Genomic DNA, 15050 nt, shown 5'->3' on the forward strand with positions numbered 1-15050 from the left:
TTCGCAGAACCTTTCTCTCGAAAACTCGTAGCGTCGACTCATCGGTTGTTGTCATCGCCCAAGCCTCTGCACCATATAGCAGGACGGGAATTATGAGCGACTTATAGAGTTTGGCTTTTGTTCGTCGAGAGAGGACTTTACTTTTCAATTGCCTACTCAGTCCGAAGTAGATTAGGAGTTTACCCCGAACAAAACGCGATTCGTAATGTTAGCTATTTTGACATTTCTTTTTAAATTAAAAGCATATCACTTGTCTTTATACATACAATTATTTTCTTTCAATTTTTTGCAAGTATTCTTCCAATAACTAAAAAAGAAATGAATTTCCAGCATTTCTTACTTTTTTTATCCCATGAATCCAGAAAAACTTACCTCTCTTTGCCTTTTAAATACGTTACACTAATTACATATATCAGGGGTTATACTACATATACATTCCGGCCAAATGCATCATACCATTATTATTATGCATTATCCATTATAATTTATCTAGACACATTATTCATAATGTCAAAACCAACTGTTTCTTTTGTATTGTTTTATTAATAATGATTCAAAAATAAAATTTTCAAATATTTCAAGCAAAGAAAATGTGTTTTTTAAGTGATAACTGAATACGAATAGATTGTAAATAACACAAAACCATAGAAATGTAAACAGAAAATTCATGAGAAAACAAAAAAAACTGATTTTGACATTATACATTAAAATACGTTTTAGTCACTCCGTATCGACACAACCTCATATAATTGAATCATGATTAAACATAACCAAACTATGAATACTACTGTGATCAGGTAAATTTTGTCCATTTCATTTCCTTCAAAGTAGTCCCCTCCCGCTGCAATTTTTTCATTCATCATAGCACTTGGAAAAATTGAAAAAATAGAATTCACTTTTAGAGCCTCATAAAACGACGCGTATCTCAAATACTAATAAATATTTTGACGTGAAATTTAGCATAGATGTCACTAACAGTACTACCAAATTACAGAAAAACCGACCGATACCGATTCGAAAAACAAGCGAAGTATAATTTAAATATTCACCTTTCAATTTGATCCCAGTAGTAAATATGTAAGTATAAAGGATAATTTGACTTAAATTCGTGAATATGATTTTCTTGTTTGTTTTACATTTTATTTATTATATAACATAAATCATTATTCAATTGAAAAATGTCAATGTCTTGAAAGGTTGAACGCATTCAAAAAATGGAACACGGTCGATCGTTCTTGTTTCGCGTTTTGTTGAATATCCTGAAATTAATGCCATAAATAAGAATGATTGATTGATAAGAATGAATGAAATAAAAATAAGAAATTAGCTGATATAGCTTCCTTCACAGGGAAAATATTACAAATAACACGTTGTAAAAGTATTTTAAAGATCAAATTTTTCTTATATCTAAAGATGTAAACGAAATTTTATTTTTTACCCATTATATAAAAATCTTTTTTTCAAATATTGGATCAGAATCTAGAATTTTTGAACGACATAATGGTTCAATTTGGAAATAACGTACATATATAACTGAAAATATGGTAAATAAGGTGAATATTTATGGAGCAAAATAATTTATGACATAGTTTTTTCGATTTCAAAAAATTCAGTCGGTTAATAAACGCTTGTCCCTGTTAAAGTAAAATTGCTGACGGGGGCAGCCAGCACCATGGCCGTAACTTCTTTTATTTGTCATATTTTGACCTTAACCCATGACCCACAAAACACGACGAGACAGTACGATTTTCAGTATCAATACACTATATCTTCATATAATATATACATTTGAACCATTAATAGCTTATCTTTAGTAACACGTCGTTTTACATACATATATACAACATAAACATATACTAATTGGCAAAAAATCGAAAGAATGTTCTTGTTTTAAACGACTTACTTGGATCTAATTTCCTATTAAGAATAATCATTTGTTTCGATCTAAATCATCATAAAAGTAATTTAAATAGATTTGGATTTTTATTTTTATTTAACATCTGTGGACATTCTCTCATCAAGCTACTTGAACTTCTCATTATTTATGGAAGATCTGTAAAAACTGTAATTAATATTTCACTAAAATATTTTCAAGTAGTTTTCCAAAGTTCAATGACTTGAATAATATATATAAATAAAATATTTCATTGTTTAACATTATCAAGTTGAAACTGATTATTTAATCCAATATAAGGAAATGCACATTAGTATAGCAAAGAAGTAATGTTGAATAATAACTTAGTGCGAAATACTTCTAGTTTTCCCCCTAATTTCTAAGAACATAATTATATTGAATATTTTAATTTTGGTCAGTCTCCGGGTCTTCATCATGTTCTGGTAGTAATGGACTATCATCACTTAACGGTGTAAGAGGTAACGCGGTTCCTGGTGTTGAGGGTGCCGAACGTGATATAAAAATTTTACGCATTTTACCTCCTCTGCTAGCGAAAAACTTTGCGCCCACTTTACTATTGACCGGACTCTTTAATGGGAATTTGCTCGAATTCGACGATGTAGCATTCGGAATCATTGGAATATATAGAGCTTTATTCGATTTTGGAATAAAATGTTTAATTTTGTTTTGGTGTAATGTCGTAGGACGTTTTAATAAATTGTCGGTAACATTAGACGATCTTTGTGTGTTTCGTGCTTTAGCTGTAATTGTTGCTTTTGCCTTGTCTAATGGTGTAGTTGCTAAATGAACTGTTGTTTTAGCAAAATTTGGATTGTTAGAGCAATTAAGACTTGAGTTTGACTGTATTTCACAGCATGCAACGGAATTGCGTTGTAATTTTCGCTGTGTATATGCGTTAGAAGTCTTAACTATCCCAGAAGGTGTGTTCGATGGTGAGGACAACGTATGACGTAGCGCAGGCTTCATATGGAGCAGTAGATCTTCATAGCTTATTTCTTCCTGCCACTGACGTATTTGATTGAGAATATCTTTCACTTCGCCAGTCGGGCTAGTAGCTTGTGGAGGCGAGCTAGGTATACAAGCATTTGCAATACTACTAACATCAGAGCAATTATCTGAAGTTGTATAATTAGTTAAATCATCTGGAGTATACTTATTAAGATTCTTATTAACAGGTAATGATGGGGAATCTGTGTTATTTACCAATGTTTGGGGTTGTTGCTGTTGTTTCTCTAAAAAATTGTAACATGTTTCCAAACTTTGCCTTAATATATTAAGATCTTTCAACTCTGTCTCTGACAAATCATTTTTTGTAGCTCCATTAAAGCCAGCAACTGAATCGCAAGATTTATACGTTGGATTCAATATACTGGTGTTGATTACAAGTTGAGTGGGAAATGTACTGGTATGATGTAGTTGTTTAGATTTGATGTATCCGTTGTTAACAATCAAAGTTGTCCCGTGGTTGCTTGATTGAGCTTGTGTAGTAAAACCTTTGAGATCAGTAGTCAATGTATGTTGAGGTTTCACTCCAGTCTCATCAAAATTAATTACTTCAAATGATTTACTACCATTCCCATTAGAGACATTATTAAATCGATCTACGGAATTATTGTTTACGAAAATATCACTAATGCTGCTGCTGCTGCTATTGTTAAAATAACGAAATTGCTGTTCACTTTGGGATTGTATAAAACCTTTTGGAATACAACCTCCGCTAAAATTGCTAGCGCATCCACTGCTCCGATTACTCTTAGCCCCACTACCATTACCACTGTCATCACGGTTACCATTTTGATTTGAAATGGAACGATTGGAATTGTTCTCGACGGATTTTTCATTGAAATTGAATTGCTCAACTACCGAAGTTTGTAAAATAGTGCTGTAAGGTGTGGTTGAGTTTGATGTATTTTCTATATCCAAGTCATTTTCATTCCCGCCAACTGAACCATTTAGTGCTACCACAGTGAAATGCGGAGCTCTATTTTGTTTAAATATTTGCTGAGTGACTATACCACTATTTATATCGTGCATACCCATATTATTATTGCCTCCATTACCTCCACTTGCATAAACTAATTGCGAGGCAGATCGCGGTATTAAAAAGTCCTGGGGGAAATGTGAATTAAAACCAGTTTCGGGGCTGGCTGCTCGAGAGTATGGTGGTGGTACCAGGGTATTTGCTTCGTTAATATTACAAATAAAGCTTGAACTTAGAGAATCTATCGTACTAGCTGCAGACAATGATCCAATTGGCCGGACAATATAATTACGAAAATATTGTACCATGAGGTAACTGGAACCAGTTTTAGTATTGTCGCTGTTGCATGTAAAAACAAGTGGATAAAGATCGGGCTTCGATGTTACCTTCAATTATTCATTAATAAAAATTCGATTAGAAATTGAAAAAAAAAAAAACTAAAATACCTCAGTATATGGAGGCGGCGGATGGTGAAACGAATTACAGCGGCTATATTGTGGAGGAGCATAACAGGACCCTGCCGAGTCACCCTCAGATTGAGCACGATGGTCAGTGAATCCCCAACCGCAAAGTGTTCGCCGCTTTTTCCACAAGGAATATGCACACAGTAAAGCCAACATGATCGCAACTACCACACACCTAGTTTCATTTATGTATGTCATATAAAGATATAATTTAATATGTTCAATTAGGATGATGCCGTAAAAATAAAAGATTATTTATACTAAAAACCATTATCATGTATTGTCTATTAATATGTAAACTGAGGTTGGTTTACAATTACCCGTTATGTCCCATTAATATTATATTAAAAAATATGTAAGGTATGGGTATATGATCTTCTAAATCTGCTTAAGCAATAAAATTAATAAATATGCATATAAATATACATATGTATGTATGGCATCTTACCAGAAAAACCAATGGCTTATGAAAAACAAATTCAAGACATGTTCTGATGATGGTGGTAATTGACGAGGTCCACTTTGGTATGGAGGACAGCATCCTTGAGTACAGCATTCCCTCGGCAATGAACAATAATGACCTCCTTCACAAAAGCGAGCATGAACCTGGTAATTACAATAAAAATAAGTATGACAAAACAAATGTCAGGCGGAGCTTAACATTAAATAATCTCACAATTTGTGCCCAAATTATCTAATTTGTCCACATATTTTCATTAAAATATCTAACTTAGCTTTATATGTGCATGGTATTTAGCAAACCATAACGACGGAAATCCTAAGAAAAAATAATATAGTAGACGTCGTAGTAATGACTCATAGTTAATCATAATTCTGTATTTTATTGCAGATGATGAATACTTAAAATTTCACAACGGAAACAAACAATTACATTGTTAAATATATAAAGAACTTTTGATTCGATATAAATGTCTATGAATATACTCCCCAACTAATTCTTAAACAGGACTTTCTTACATATTATTCATTTCTGTAATATGAACAAGTTAGAGTAAAACCAATATCCCAACGATTTGTGAATGAAAAACACGAAAATCAGGCGAATATTTGTCTGCACAAAATTTTCTGTAAAACTTGACAACTTTTTGTCCACACAAGTCTCACAATATTTTTCCTGTATTAAAGTAATTTTTCCTACTAAGAAATTTAATTCTAAAATTGGAATATGAGTTCAAATTTTCTGAATAAACAGACCATCTGCACATATCCATATAGATCTGTACCAAATGGATCTAATGAGGTAAACAAATTTTTAATGGTATTTGTTTTGGAAATCCAAAACTTGCTGGCTTGAACTTTCCTTTTTAAGAATCGAATGACCGTACAGATCTGATGAACTAAAACAATATGTATTGACGAACAACATTTATATTTGTATACAAATACATACATATAGAATGTAGGTAGAAAATAAGAAAGAAATAATTTAACACTTATAAAAATAAAAGAGTCTTCTCTGAAAGACACATATGTACATACATATCTTGATATATGATTCTTCATTTAACCAAAGTTCCACCTGTATTTACATACATATTTATTTCAATACAAATGTAATAACTTACAAGATTCGGCATACGGAAGATGTTAAACATCAAAATGGCAGGGATCAGCAACATTTCTTTTCGCTCCTAAAAACCGTTTGTCATTGATTGTAAGTATGTCGTAATTCCTCGTCCATTAATACGAAATTAAAGTATCGCTTTTGTATTTTTTTTTTTAACTTCACAATTTTGGAAGTCCGAATATTTTAGCGTGACTGTGTAGATTTGAGTGATATTTTTGCGACAAAATGTAGGCCTTTCGGTTAAAAAAGATTAAAACTCACGGAAATCTTTTTATTTTCGTTTTCAAGTATAAGTGGTATTTCGAGGTATATTATCATCTATTAATCACTTTTATATATGTATGTACTTATGTATATTTAGGTACGTCTTTTAGTGATATATTATTTGTTATTGGCTATCAATAATCGCGTAAATTAATTATGCTTAATAAAACCCAGTTTTGACATTATGTTGCTATGATAAATATTGAAGGTGAGAAAATTTGTAACCCACCCTTAACACAATACTCGTCATTTCCCTTTCCATTTAAATAAGTAGTATTGCCAACAGAGATAAATTGATACTCAAATAACGGATATAGGCTTATCTACTTTTAGCATTTAACAATGAATAGAAGTTGTAACAAAAATTTAAAGTTATGCAAGCAATTTCCTTAGGAACTTCGGGCATTTAAATACTTTAGTATAGTATGCAGTAAATTTTGGAAAATATTCTTTCCATTTTTACCATATTATCCGTTCGGCAAAATTTGTAAATGGTTGCAAATGTAACGTAATAACTTCTACCGAGGTTTATTAAGATTTGCTACAAACAATGACAAATATATGATTGTTTTTTCTATTAAAAAGGAAGAAGAATTTTCATTTACGTTCTCTGGTTTGACTTTCCGTTCCGTTCCCACGAACGCAGAGAACGTATAATATAAATATAAATATATATAAATGTACGTTCTCTGCGTTAAAAAATTAAATAAACATTTTACGTTCTCTGGTATTACCCTGTATCTTCGGGCATTTTGTAAATAATCAACATTGTTACCTTTACTTTTAATATAAAAGCGCAGTCCGTGTAGATTTGGGTTTTATTTTGGTTTCAGTAGTTCAAAATCTTTTACAAATATAAACTTCGACCTATAAAAAATTGCTTATTTATAACTCGGTGATATTAAATGAATTCGTATATTTTGCGAATTTATCTTGTAATATATTACTGCAATGTATTCATAGCAGGATATTCAGACGGCGTCAATGTGTCTCAAGGTATTCAATATACATTAAATTATTTATTGGGTTTGTCTTATATCTTAATAATATTTATTTACTCTATAGTCATATTTTTGGAACCAGGAACAATAGTTGACTATCATCCAAAGACGCGCCACAAGTCATTTTTCGGTAATGATATGCGAATTTATTGTTACAGTGGGTCTCGAAAAGATTGGACCCATATTTTTGAGAATATTGAGCTTCAATTGGAAATTGAAAAGGATGAATTCAAACAATATGAAGGTGCTACGCCGTCAGAAGTTCGACAGAATTTTGAAGATCGGCAGTCTCTATTTAGTTTTAATTTGTTTAGTAATAAGCGGACACGTTTAAACCTATATCCCTTTAAACAACAATGCATTGGAATAGACACAACGCTGCCCTATCGTGTACGCCTACATCAATTACGAATTGACTATTTTCGCACTATTCAATTCTCCGTGGGTATATGTTTATTTATATTTGCTGGAAGCCTTAGTAATAACTCAATATTGTTTTATCTGACTGGAGTTACTATTGGAATAGGCTCATCTTTTATGCTTATTATTTGGTTAACAAGTAAATTAATGCCCAGGTACGTTTTATTTCTAACGTTTTTGTGCATTTATAATTAATTTCTTAATAGGCGTCCTATGGTGTACACCATCTTGATTGGTGGATGGTCAATTGGATTTTATATTATTCAACGACTTTGGGATAACCTTCATTTGATTTTTCAAATGTATCGCTCGTATGTTCTTTGCTATGTATTCGCGACGGGAATAATATCTTTTTTCTTTTGTTACCGTATTGGTCCCCCTACAAATCAACGATCGAAGAATATTATAAAGTGGGTTTTACAAATAATGGCTATAATTATGGCATATTTTTCAATACAATATGAAGAAGCCAGTGTACTCATTTTAGCCGCAATAATATTTTTGAATTATTTGCCGAGATCACTCTTATACAAACCTCTCAAGATTTATAGATGGCTCTTTCCACCTAAAAGACGTTTCCTTACCAACGAGGAATTTTATGAAGAAGGTATCAGAGAAACTTCCAAAGCCTTAAAAGAATTACGAGCATATGCCAGCAGTCCTGACTGTAAACAGTGGAAAGTATGGCCATACATAACTTTACCGAAATCATTGTTTTTAAAATTTCATTTTACAGATTATATCCAAACTAAGTGATCCTTTACGATTTGCAGCTTTTGTAGAAGGCCAGTCCCACCTGCGAGAAGAAGAAATCTTACGCTATGAAAATCACACAGAAACTATTGAGCATAGTGAAATCGACTCAGATGATAATTTCGAAATGGAGAAAAAATACAAGAAAAATAATGTCCCTCATTCCTATTTTAAAAATGAAGAATATGGTTGGAATCAAAGTAAAATATTTAGTAATAATACTACATATGACGAAACGAGCGAAGAAAGTGAGAATGAAGAGGATGATATTGTGTACGAAGATACTACAAAATCAAAAGGTTCTTTTAATAATATGAATATTCAGAACAAATCGAATTATGAAAGAAGTGGTACACATAAATTTTATGATAGTAATATAGATCGCACATATTCATCGAAATTTTCTAGTAACACAAAAAGAGAAACCAAGTCTAAAATGTGAACTTGATGTTACACTTAGCTGCCCACATTATTGTAGCTGATCTAAAAGTGATAATTAGTGAAACCTTCCCACATAAAAGAGACTTAACACAGTCAGGGTCAGTGGGAATCACATAACGTTATTGTTTATAATGATTTGTACAACTCTCTCTACCTTTAAATTGTGTATCTATATTTGCATTTTAAATATTTTAGGATATGTATACTAATAAAAAAGACTGCTATTTTTCATCTGAAATGTTCCTACTTTTGTTGTTGCTGTAGAAAAGAGAGAAAAGTACTCAACAACAAATTTTAGCTACAATTTTCCCATTCATAATAGAGAATGGAGTAATCCTTTTTTCGCAAGGTGGCGCCAGTTGGAAATTCCAAACGAAGCCAGGTCCTTCTCCCACCTGGTCCTTCCAACGGAGTGGAGGTCTTCCTCTTATTTGGTATTTTCGTCCAGACCTAGCCAGCGAAGGCGCTGTCTTTTAATTCGCTGAACTGGGTGTATAACGTAATACCGACAATCAAAATCTCGAAATTTAGAATCCCAACAATTAAAATACCAACAAATCAAAACATCAACAGAAGTTGTGCTGAGTGTCGATTCTCTTTTCACGGGTCTTTTCCAAGATTTGGCGCATAGTGAATGCCTGGTATGTTGTTGATTTGCCAGGTCTAAAGCCACACTGATAAGGTCCAATCAGTTTGTTGACGGTGGGCTTTAATCTTTCACACAATACGTTCGATAGAATTTTATACGCAATGTTGAGAAGGATTATCCAACGGTATTTGGCGAACACAGTGGGGTCTCTCTTTTTGTGCATTAGGCAGAGCACACTTAAATTCCAATCATTGTTCATGCTTTCGTTTGACCTTTTTCTACAAAGAAGCTGATGCATGCTCCTTATCAGTTCTTCGCCACCGTGTTTGAATAGATCGGCCCCCGTCGCTTTGTTGTTCTTCAAACGGGTAATTGGTTTTCGGATTTCTTCATGGTCTGCTCCATTGTCATCGATTGGGGAATCGGGTTTGCCCTCTCTTGGCGTTAAACTTTCACTGTCATTCAGCAGGCTAGAGAAGTTTTCCCTCCATAATTTTTGTATGCTCTGGGCATCAGTCACCTCTGGAGATTCTACAAGAGTATGCTCCGTTCTTGAAACTTTTTGTTAGTCGCCGCATCTTTTCGTAGAATTTTCGAGCAAAAGGTTATTAGAGAATTCAAAAGCACAACCAGATTGACGCAGGATATAAACATACTCTGAAAAGCAAATGGTAAAAGAAAGCCGAATTGCAAAAGCTTACTAAGCGCAATGGTCCGTTTTTTGTCGGACCGAGATCTGTCAACTCCGAAGCATTCTTCCAAATTATTTTTGGGATTTTTTCCGCCGCTACAACATCAACAACAAATTGTTGGGATTTATTTCTATTCTGCATTCGTTATTTTTACAATTATTAAAGAAATATAATCAGAACATTTTGTCGAATATTTGTTTTGTAACATAATTATGGGTTGGATTTAATGTGATGAGAATAGCAGCTTATTTCAGATTGCCGATTATTGTTTACATCTTAGGAAAAACCGATTGCCAAGTCCTCGATTCGTCATAAGATTATGTAATATATCTTCTTTCACTAAAATTAAGCCAAACACCACCATCTTGTTGTGTTAGAAAATATTTCGGATCTAGTTTAACAAATGGTTTAGTTCTTGCATTCAGAGTAACACTAAAATGCTTTATAATTGAAGCGATGGCTACCTTTGTTTGAATCGTAGCAAAATTAATGCCTTTGAAAAATAAAATATTCCATCATATACCTGTAAATAGTTAAAAAGAGAAAAATTTCATACCCAAACACATTCGGGGCCCATCGCCAAATCCTAAAAACGCTCCAATATTGCGAAGTAATTTCAAATTATTTCCATCCACTGTAAGAAATCTTTCAGGCTGAAATCGATCTGGATTACAATAATGATTTTCATCATGATGAATTGCGTATATTGGAATCATTACAGAGTCACCAATTGCTAAGGAGACTTTACCACCGTTTTTGTTAGTAAAAGTATAAGGTACAGTGCATCTCTTAATGGACCACAAACCAGGCGGAAGAATTCTAATACACTCTTATGTTGAAAAGAAACATTTTTACATTAGTAGTGCAAATATATTAATTTTGTAAACAACATACCATATACGCAAGCATTCAAATAAGGAAGTTCATTCAGTTTTTCAAAACATATTTCACCGTTAATAGAGTTATTTACGATTTCTTTACGTAATCTTTTTTGAACAGTTTGGTAACGACCTAACTAAAGTCAATAATAAGTGTGATTTAAAAGCGTTAATATTAGGGAAAAATATTTCTTACTAGAAATAAACAGTGAGATATAACCGTCGCTGATGTATCTAATCCATCGATGAGGAATGTCATTGTATGCGAAATCAAGTTTTGTTCGCTAAGGTTGTGGGTTTTCTTTAGAGACATTAAATGATCCATGAAGTCACGCCGTTTTGTTGAACTTTCTAAATAGATTTTCAAAGCCTCTTGGATTAGCTTTTTAAAAAAATCTTCGCATTTGTTAGGAATAAATTTTACTTTGAAGATGTTTATAATTGTAGGCAATACACCGGCCATGATGGTATATAAAATAAAAACGTTGTTGTTTTCGGAAAGCATCTTCATATTTTTTGTAATTTGGTCAACAAAAGTTATTTCACTAATCCCGAGCACACTTCTTGCTATGTTTTCTGCAGTGAAATGAAGTGCAATCTGAAATGGTTAATGTAAATACATATATATTTGTTCATAAATTTAATTGATTTTTAATAATTAATACATATTAGAAATATCCTATTATATGTTAAATAAACTCCTAATACCATATTCTTAATTGAACAATTAGGGACAAGTAAGAAATTATTCCATTGCAATTTAATTTCGTACCATTTCAATAGCAATTGACTTCCCAGAAAAGTTATTACTATTAATTATAATTTTTTTGTTATTGTAATATTAAAAAAATATGTATTTCCTATTCTTCTTTTCCTGTTTTACGTAGACACCGCTTACGCGGTTATAGCCGAGTTTACAACAGCGCGCTAGTTGTTATTTCTGGTAGACAGGTCCTTCTCCATCTGGTCTTTTTAACGGAGTTGAGGTCTTCCTCTTCCTCTGCTTCCCCCGGTGGGTACTGCGTCGAATACTTTCAGAGCTGGAGTGTTTTCGTCCATTCGGACAATATGACCTAGCCAGCGTAACCGCTGTCTTTTAATTCGCTGAACTATGTCAATGTCATCGTATATCTCACACAGCTCATCGTTCCATCAAATGTGATATCCGCAGAACATTTCTCTCGAAAACTCGTAACGTTGAGTCATCAGATGTTGTCAGACAGAAATATTAGTATAAAACGGATATGCAGCGCTTTCAAAAAGACAGCGGTCACAACAGATTTATTCTCAGAAGTTTTCTTTATTTCGTTTAGCAATGAAATCTTATTAACAAAAAAGGAAGGGCTAAGTTTGAGTGTGATCGTATCATATAGAGTAAAGTCAGCTGGATGTTCAAAAATCCTGATATTAGTTATATAGGGGCTAGGCCAAGTTTTCGCTCAAATGTATCTATTTTAGGCACAACGATACAATGTGATAAGTAAAACACGCTCTCTTATTTTCATTGGGATAACTCACATGTTGGCCGATATATGCGATACAATGTCACCCCGACGTTCGAAACTATAGGTACCGGTGCCTAAATATTCGATACCTAGGGACTTGGAACAGTTTTTATTGGATTTCAACAATTTTTGGACATAAGGTGGCACACACTAAAGACAAAGTTTTATCCCGTTGTATTAATTGCTTCTTGATTTATGTACTGGAAACTGAACGAATCAAGTGGAATTTAAAATTGTGCTAGATGGGAAATAGGCGTAGTTGTTGTCCGATTTCGTCCATTTTCACAATGGGACATAGGAATATCATAAGAATACTATGTACGTAGATCAGTTAGTCGGATCTCGAGATATGGGATTTCACCAAAAAGTGGGCGGTGCCACGCCCATCGTTCAATTTTCACACCGGCTCCCATAAAGCTCTCTCATACCATCTGGGTGATAAAATTTAATGTCTCTAGCCTATTTAGTTTTTGATTTATCTTCCTTTTAGTAGTGTTTAACAGTACCATTATATGGGGAGTAAACGGGGTTATCCTCCGATTTCATCCATTTTCACAATGTCGGTAGAAATTCTTAAAATATTTGTACTCAGCAAATTTGGTTTTTGTACTTTAAGCGGTTTAGGAGATATTCACATTAAACTTGTTAGAGGGCGGGGCCACGCCCACTTAAAAAAAATTCCCACAAGTGCCCTTTTTTACTGAGATGCTCTGTACCAAATTACAGCTTTATATCTTAATTTAGTGCTTAGTTATGGCACTTTATATGTTTTCGGTTAATGGCGATTTGTGGCAGTGACAGTGGTCCGATTACGCTCATCTACGAACTCGAAATTTTGTTTGCACTTCTCAATTTTTACTCAAGTTACAGCTTGCACGGTCGGCCGGACGGACAGACAGACAGTCTGTCAGACAGTATGAAAAGTTTTTTTTTTATAAAAAATTGCGGGCACAAGTTCATAATTATCAAAAGTTTTTAGAAAAAAGTTCGCGTATAGTATTTTATATGAATTACAGCACATGGCTTCGTCCGCAACACGATATTTGAGTAGATATGTTACACACAATAACACGTAGACCCGCAATGTCGGTAAGGTAAATACTTGTATAGTTTAGAAAATAAGGTATTATGGGAGGATGTGCACCTAGCGAAGGTACATAGCTTCTGTCTTAGAACTCTATTGCAAACTATGTATTAGTACTTGTATATCTTAACATAAGTTATAGTGTCACTGAAACTTACATCTTTTCCATTTAGACCGTCTTTTGAATGAATATTCATCTGACGTTTTAAGAACTCACACCAAGACTTACAAACCAATTGCATTGTACAGTAGGAGGTTCGAATGCGAGCGATTGTAAAACCTGGAGATACTAATGATCGCTGTTCCCGCCATTCCTGGCCGCTCAGTAAAAAAGGATTACATATTAATAACGGATCCTTATTTATGTCAATCTAATAAAAATTTTATTTTTTGTTTAAGAGTAACGTATATTATAATTTACAATTGTTGCCTTACCAGTTTTGCAACATCATTGGAACTAAAATGTTTAAAAGAAGTAACAAAAACGTCATGCACAAGTTGTGGTTCTAATAGCATAAGTAGTGGAGAACGAAGGAGAAAAACACCCACGTAACTTTCACAATTTTTGTATTTTCTAGAAAAGGTAAAAATATTTACGTTTCAAGGTACTTCAAATTTGATATAAGAATAATTTTATCAACTTTTAATTTATAATTAAGAGATTCTTGCCTATAAATATTGTTTATATCATCTGCAAAATGTTGTTTGTTGGTAACTAATCCTGGAAATGATCCAAATAAAGGTAACGGTTTCGGACCTTTTATACCACGATTACTCCAGTATGTAAAATTCCATGTCAGAAAAAGATATATCATGAAAAATATCACCGTTAATAATATAAATGAAAATAAAACCATTTTCTTTCCTTATTTAAGCAATTTTTTAGTATATAACTCTTCTCTAATCTATCTACAAACTATTTTGCTCAGCTGTCGTGTTATGGTGTCGGAAAACTTCTAAATGCAGCAGTGCCTACTTGGATTTTATTTATGGGTAAGTGTACATACATATGCATGCAAAAATGTTCATATTGTGTATGAAAATCCGAAAGTACACAGAACAAACTAAATTTAGTTTCATTTCGTGACGATAAACGTTGTGTTGTTCAACACATTAATTTTAAAATAAAATGTGAACGCCTTAGTGAATAGACAATTTTGTGAATTTTACTTTAAAAATCTTGCTATGGCTAAGGCTATGTTGGAACTTTATGTGAACGCCACAAGCGATTAAATATTTTGATATATGTACATATACAAAACTTTCTTTTCTTTTTCTTTTTACCTATTTTTGGTACACAATTTACTTATGCCATAGCTAACAGGTCTAACACTTTCTATCTTTATTTATCTGAAATATCTGTTACAAAAACACGTGGACTTCAAGTAAGATTATGGTAAAAAAAATGGACCAAAGAGTTTGAAACCGACACGAAACCATTGATATTATTGTAACTGCTCAGGAGTTTGAATGAG

The 15050-nt window shown here is 33.0% G+C and overlaps 3 protein-coding genes across 3 annotated transcripts; 1 reads left to right on the forward strand and 2 right to left on the reverse strand.

Annotated features, from left to right (window-relative positions):
* Positions 1–1652: 1652 nt before the first annotated feature.
* Positions 1653–6435, reverse strand: LOC126759680 (serine-rich adhesin for platelets). The gene is made up of 4 exons (XM_050474678.1): positions 5947–6435; positions 4809–4966; positions 4343–4535; positions 1653–4282 (listed from the first exon to the last, which is right to left on the reverse strand). The coding sequence occupies exons 1-4, from the start codon at positions 5998–6000 to the stop codon at positions 2300–2302; spliced, it is 2388 nt and encodes a 795-aa protein (XP_050330635.1). The 5' UTR covers positions 6001–6435; the 3' UTR covers positions 1653–2299.
* Positions 6436–6985: 550 nt separating this feature from the next.
* Positions 6986–9065, forward strand: LOC126759681 (nuclear envelope integral membrane protein 1a). The gene is made up of 4 exons (XM_050474679.1): positions 6986–7208; positions 7278–7788; positions 7840–8314; positions 8370–9065. Exons 1-4 carry the CDS (start codon positions 7118–7120, stop codon positions 8826–8828), a joined length of 1536 nt encoding a protein of 511 aa, XP_050330636.1. The 5' UTR covers positions 6986–7117; the 3' UTR covers positions 8829–9065.
* Positions 9066–10370: 1305 nt separating this feature from the next.
* Positions 10371–14548, reverse strand: LOC126759682 (probable cytochrome P450 28d1). Its single transcript, XM_050474681.1, has 7 exons — positions 14245–14548; positions 14011–14149; positions 13734–13946; positions 11183–11584; positions 11003–11123; positions 10665–10937; positions 10371–10601 (listed from the first exon to the last, which is right to left on the reverse strand). Exons 1-7 carry the CDS (start codon positions 14430–14432, stop codon positions 10426–10428), a joined length of 1512 nt encoding a protein of 503 aa, XP_050330638.1. The 5' UTR covers positions 14433–14548; the 3' UTR covers positions 10371–10425.
* Positions 14549–15050: the final 502 nt, after the last annotated feature.

Source organism: Bactrocera neohumeralis, chromosome 5, assembly GCF_024586455.1.
Source record: "Bactrocera neohumeralis isolate Rockhampton chromosome 5, APGP_CSIRO_Bneo_wtdbg2-racon-allhic-juicebox.fasta_v2, whole genome shotgun sequence".
NCBI lineage: Eukaryota > Metazoa > Arthropoda > Insecta > Diptera > Tephritidae > Bactrocera > Bactrocera neohumeralis.

Excerpts from the sequence above, each read along its gene's own strand:
- LOC126759682 (XM_050474681.1), bottom strand. The coding sequence starts at position 14,432 with ATGGTTTTATTTTCATTTATATTATTAACGGTGATATTTTTCATGATA. Across the intron at positions 11,585-13,733 it reads ACGGTCTAAATGGAAAAGAT|ATTGCACTTCATTTCACTGC; the intron begins GTAAGTTTCAGT and ends TAACCATTTCAG. Across the intron at positions 10,602-10,664 it reads TGGGCCCCGAATGTGTTTGG|GCATTAATTTTGCTACGATT; the intron begins GTATGAAATTTT and ends TATTTTTCAAAG.
- LOC126759680 (XM_050474678.1), bottom strand. The coding sequence starts at position 6,000 with ATGTTGCTGATCCCTGCCATTTTGATGTTTAACATCTTCCGTATGCCG. Across the intron at positions 4,536-4,808 it reads ATAAGCCATTGGTTTTTCTG|GTGTGTGGTAGTTGCGATCA; the intron begins GTAAGATGCCAT and ends AAATGAAACTAG. Across the intron at positions 4,283-4,342 it reads CGCCGCCTCCATATACTGAG|GTAACATCGAAGCCCGATCT; the intron begins GTATTTTAGTTT and ends GAATAATTGAAG.
- LOC126759681 (XM_050474679.1), top strand. The coding sequence starts at position 7,118 with ATGAATTCGTATATTTTGCGAATTTATCTTGTAATATATTACTGCAAT. Across the intron at positions 7,209-7,277 it reads CGGCGTCAATGTGTCTCAAG|TCATATTTTTGGAACCAGGA; the intron begins GTATTCAATATA and ends TTTACTCTATAG. Across the intron at positions 8,315-8,369 it reads CTGACTGTAAACAGTGGAAA|ATTATATCCAAACTAAGTGA; the intron begins GTATGGCCATAC and ends TTCATTTTACAG.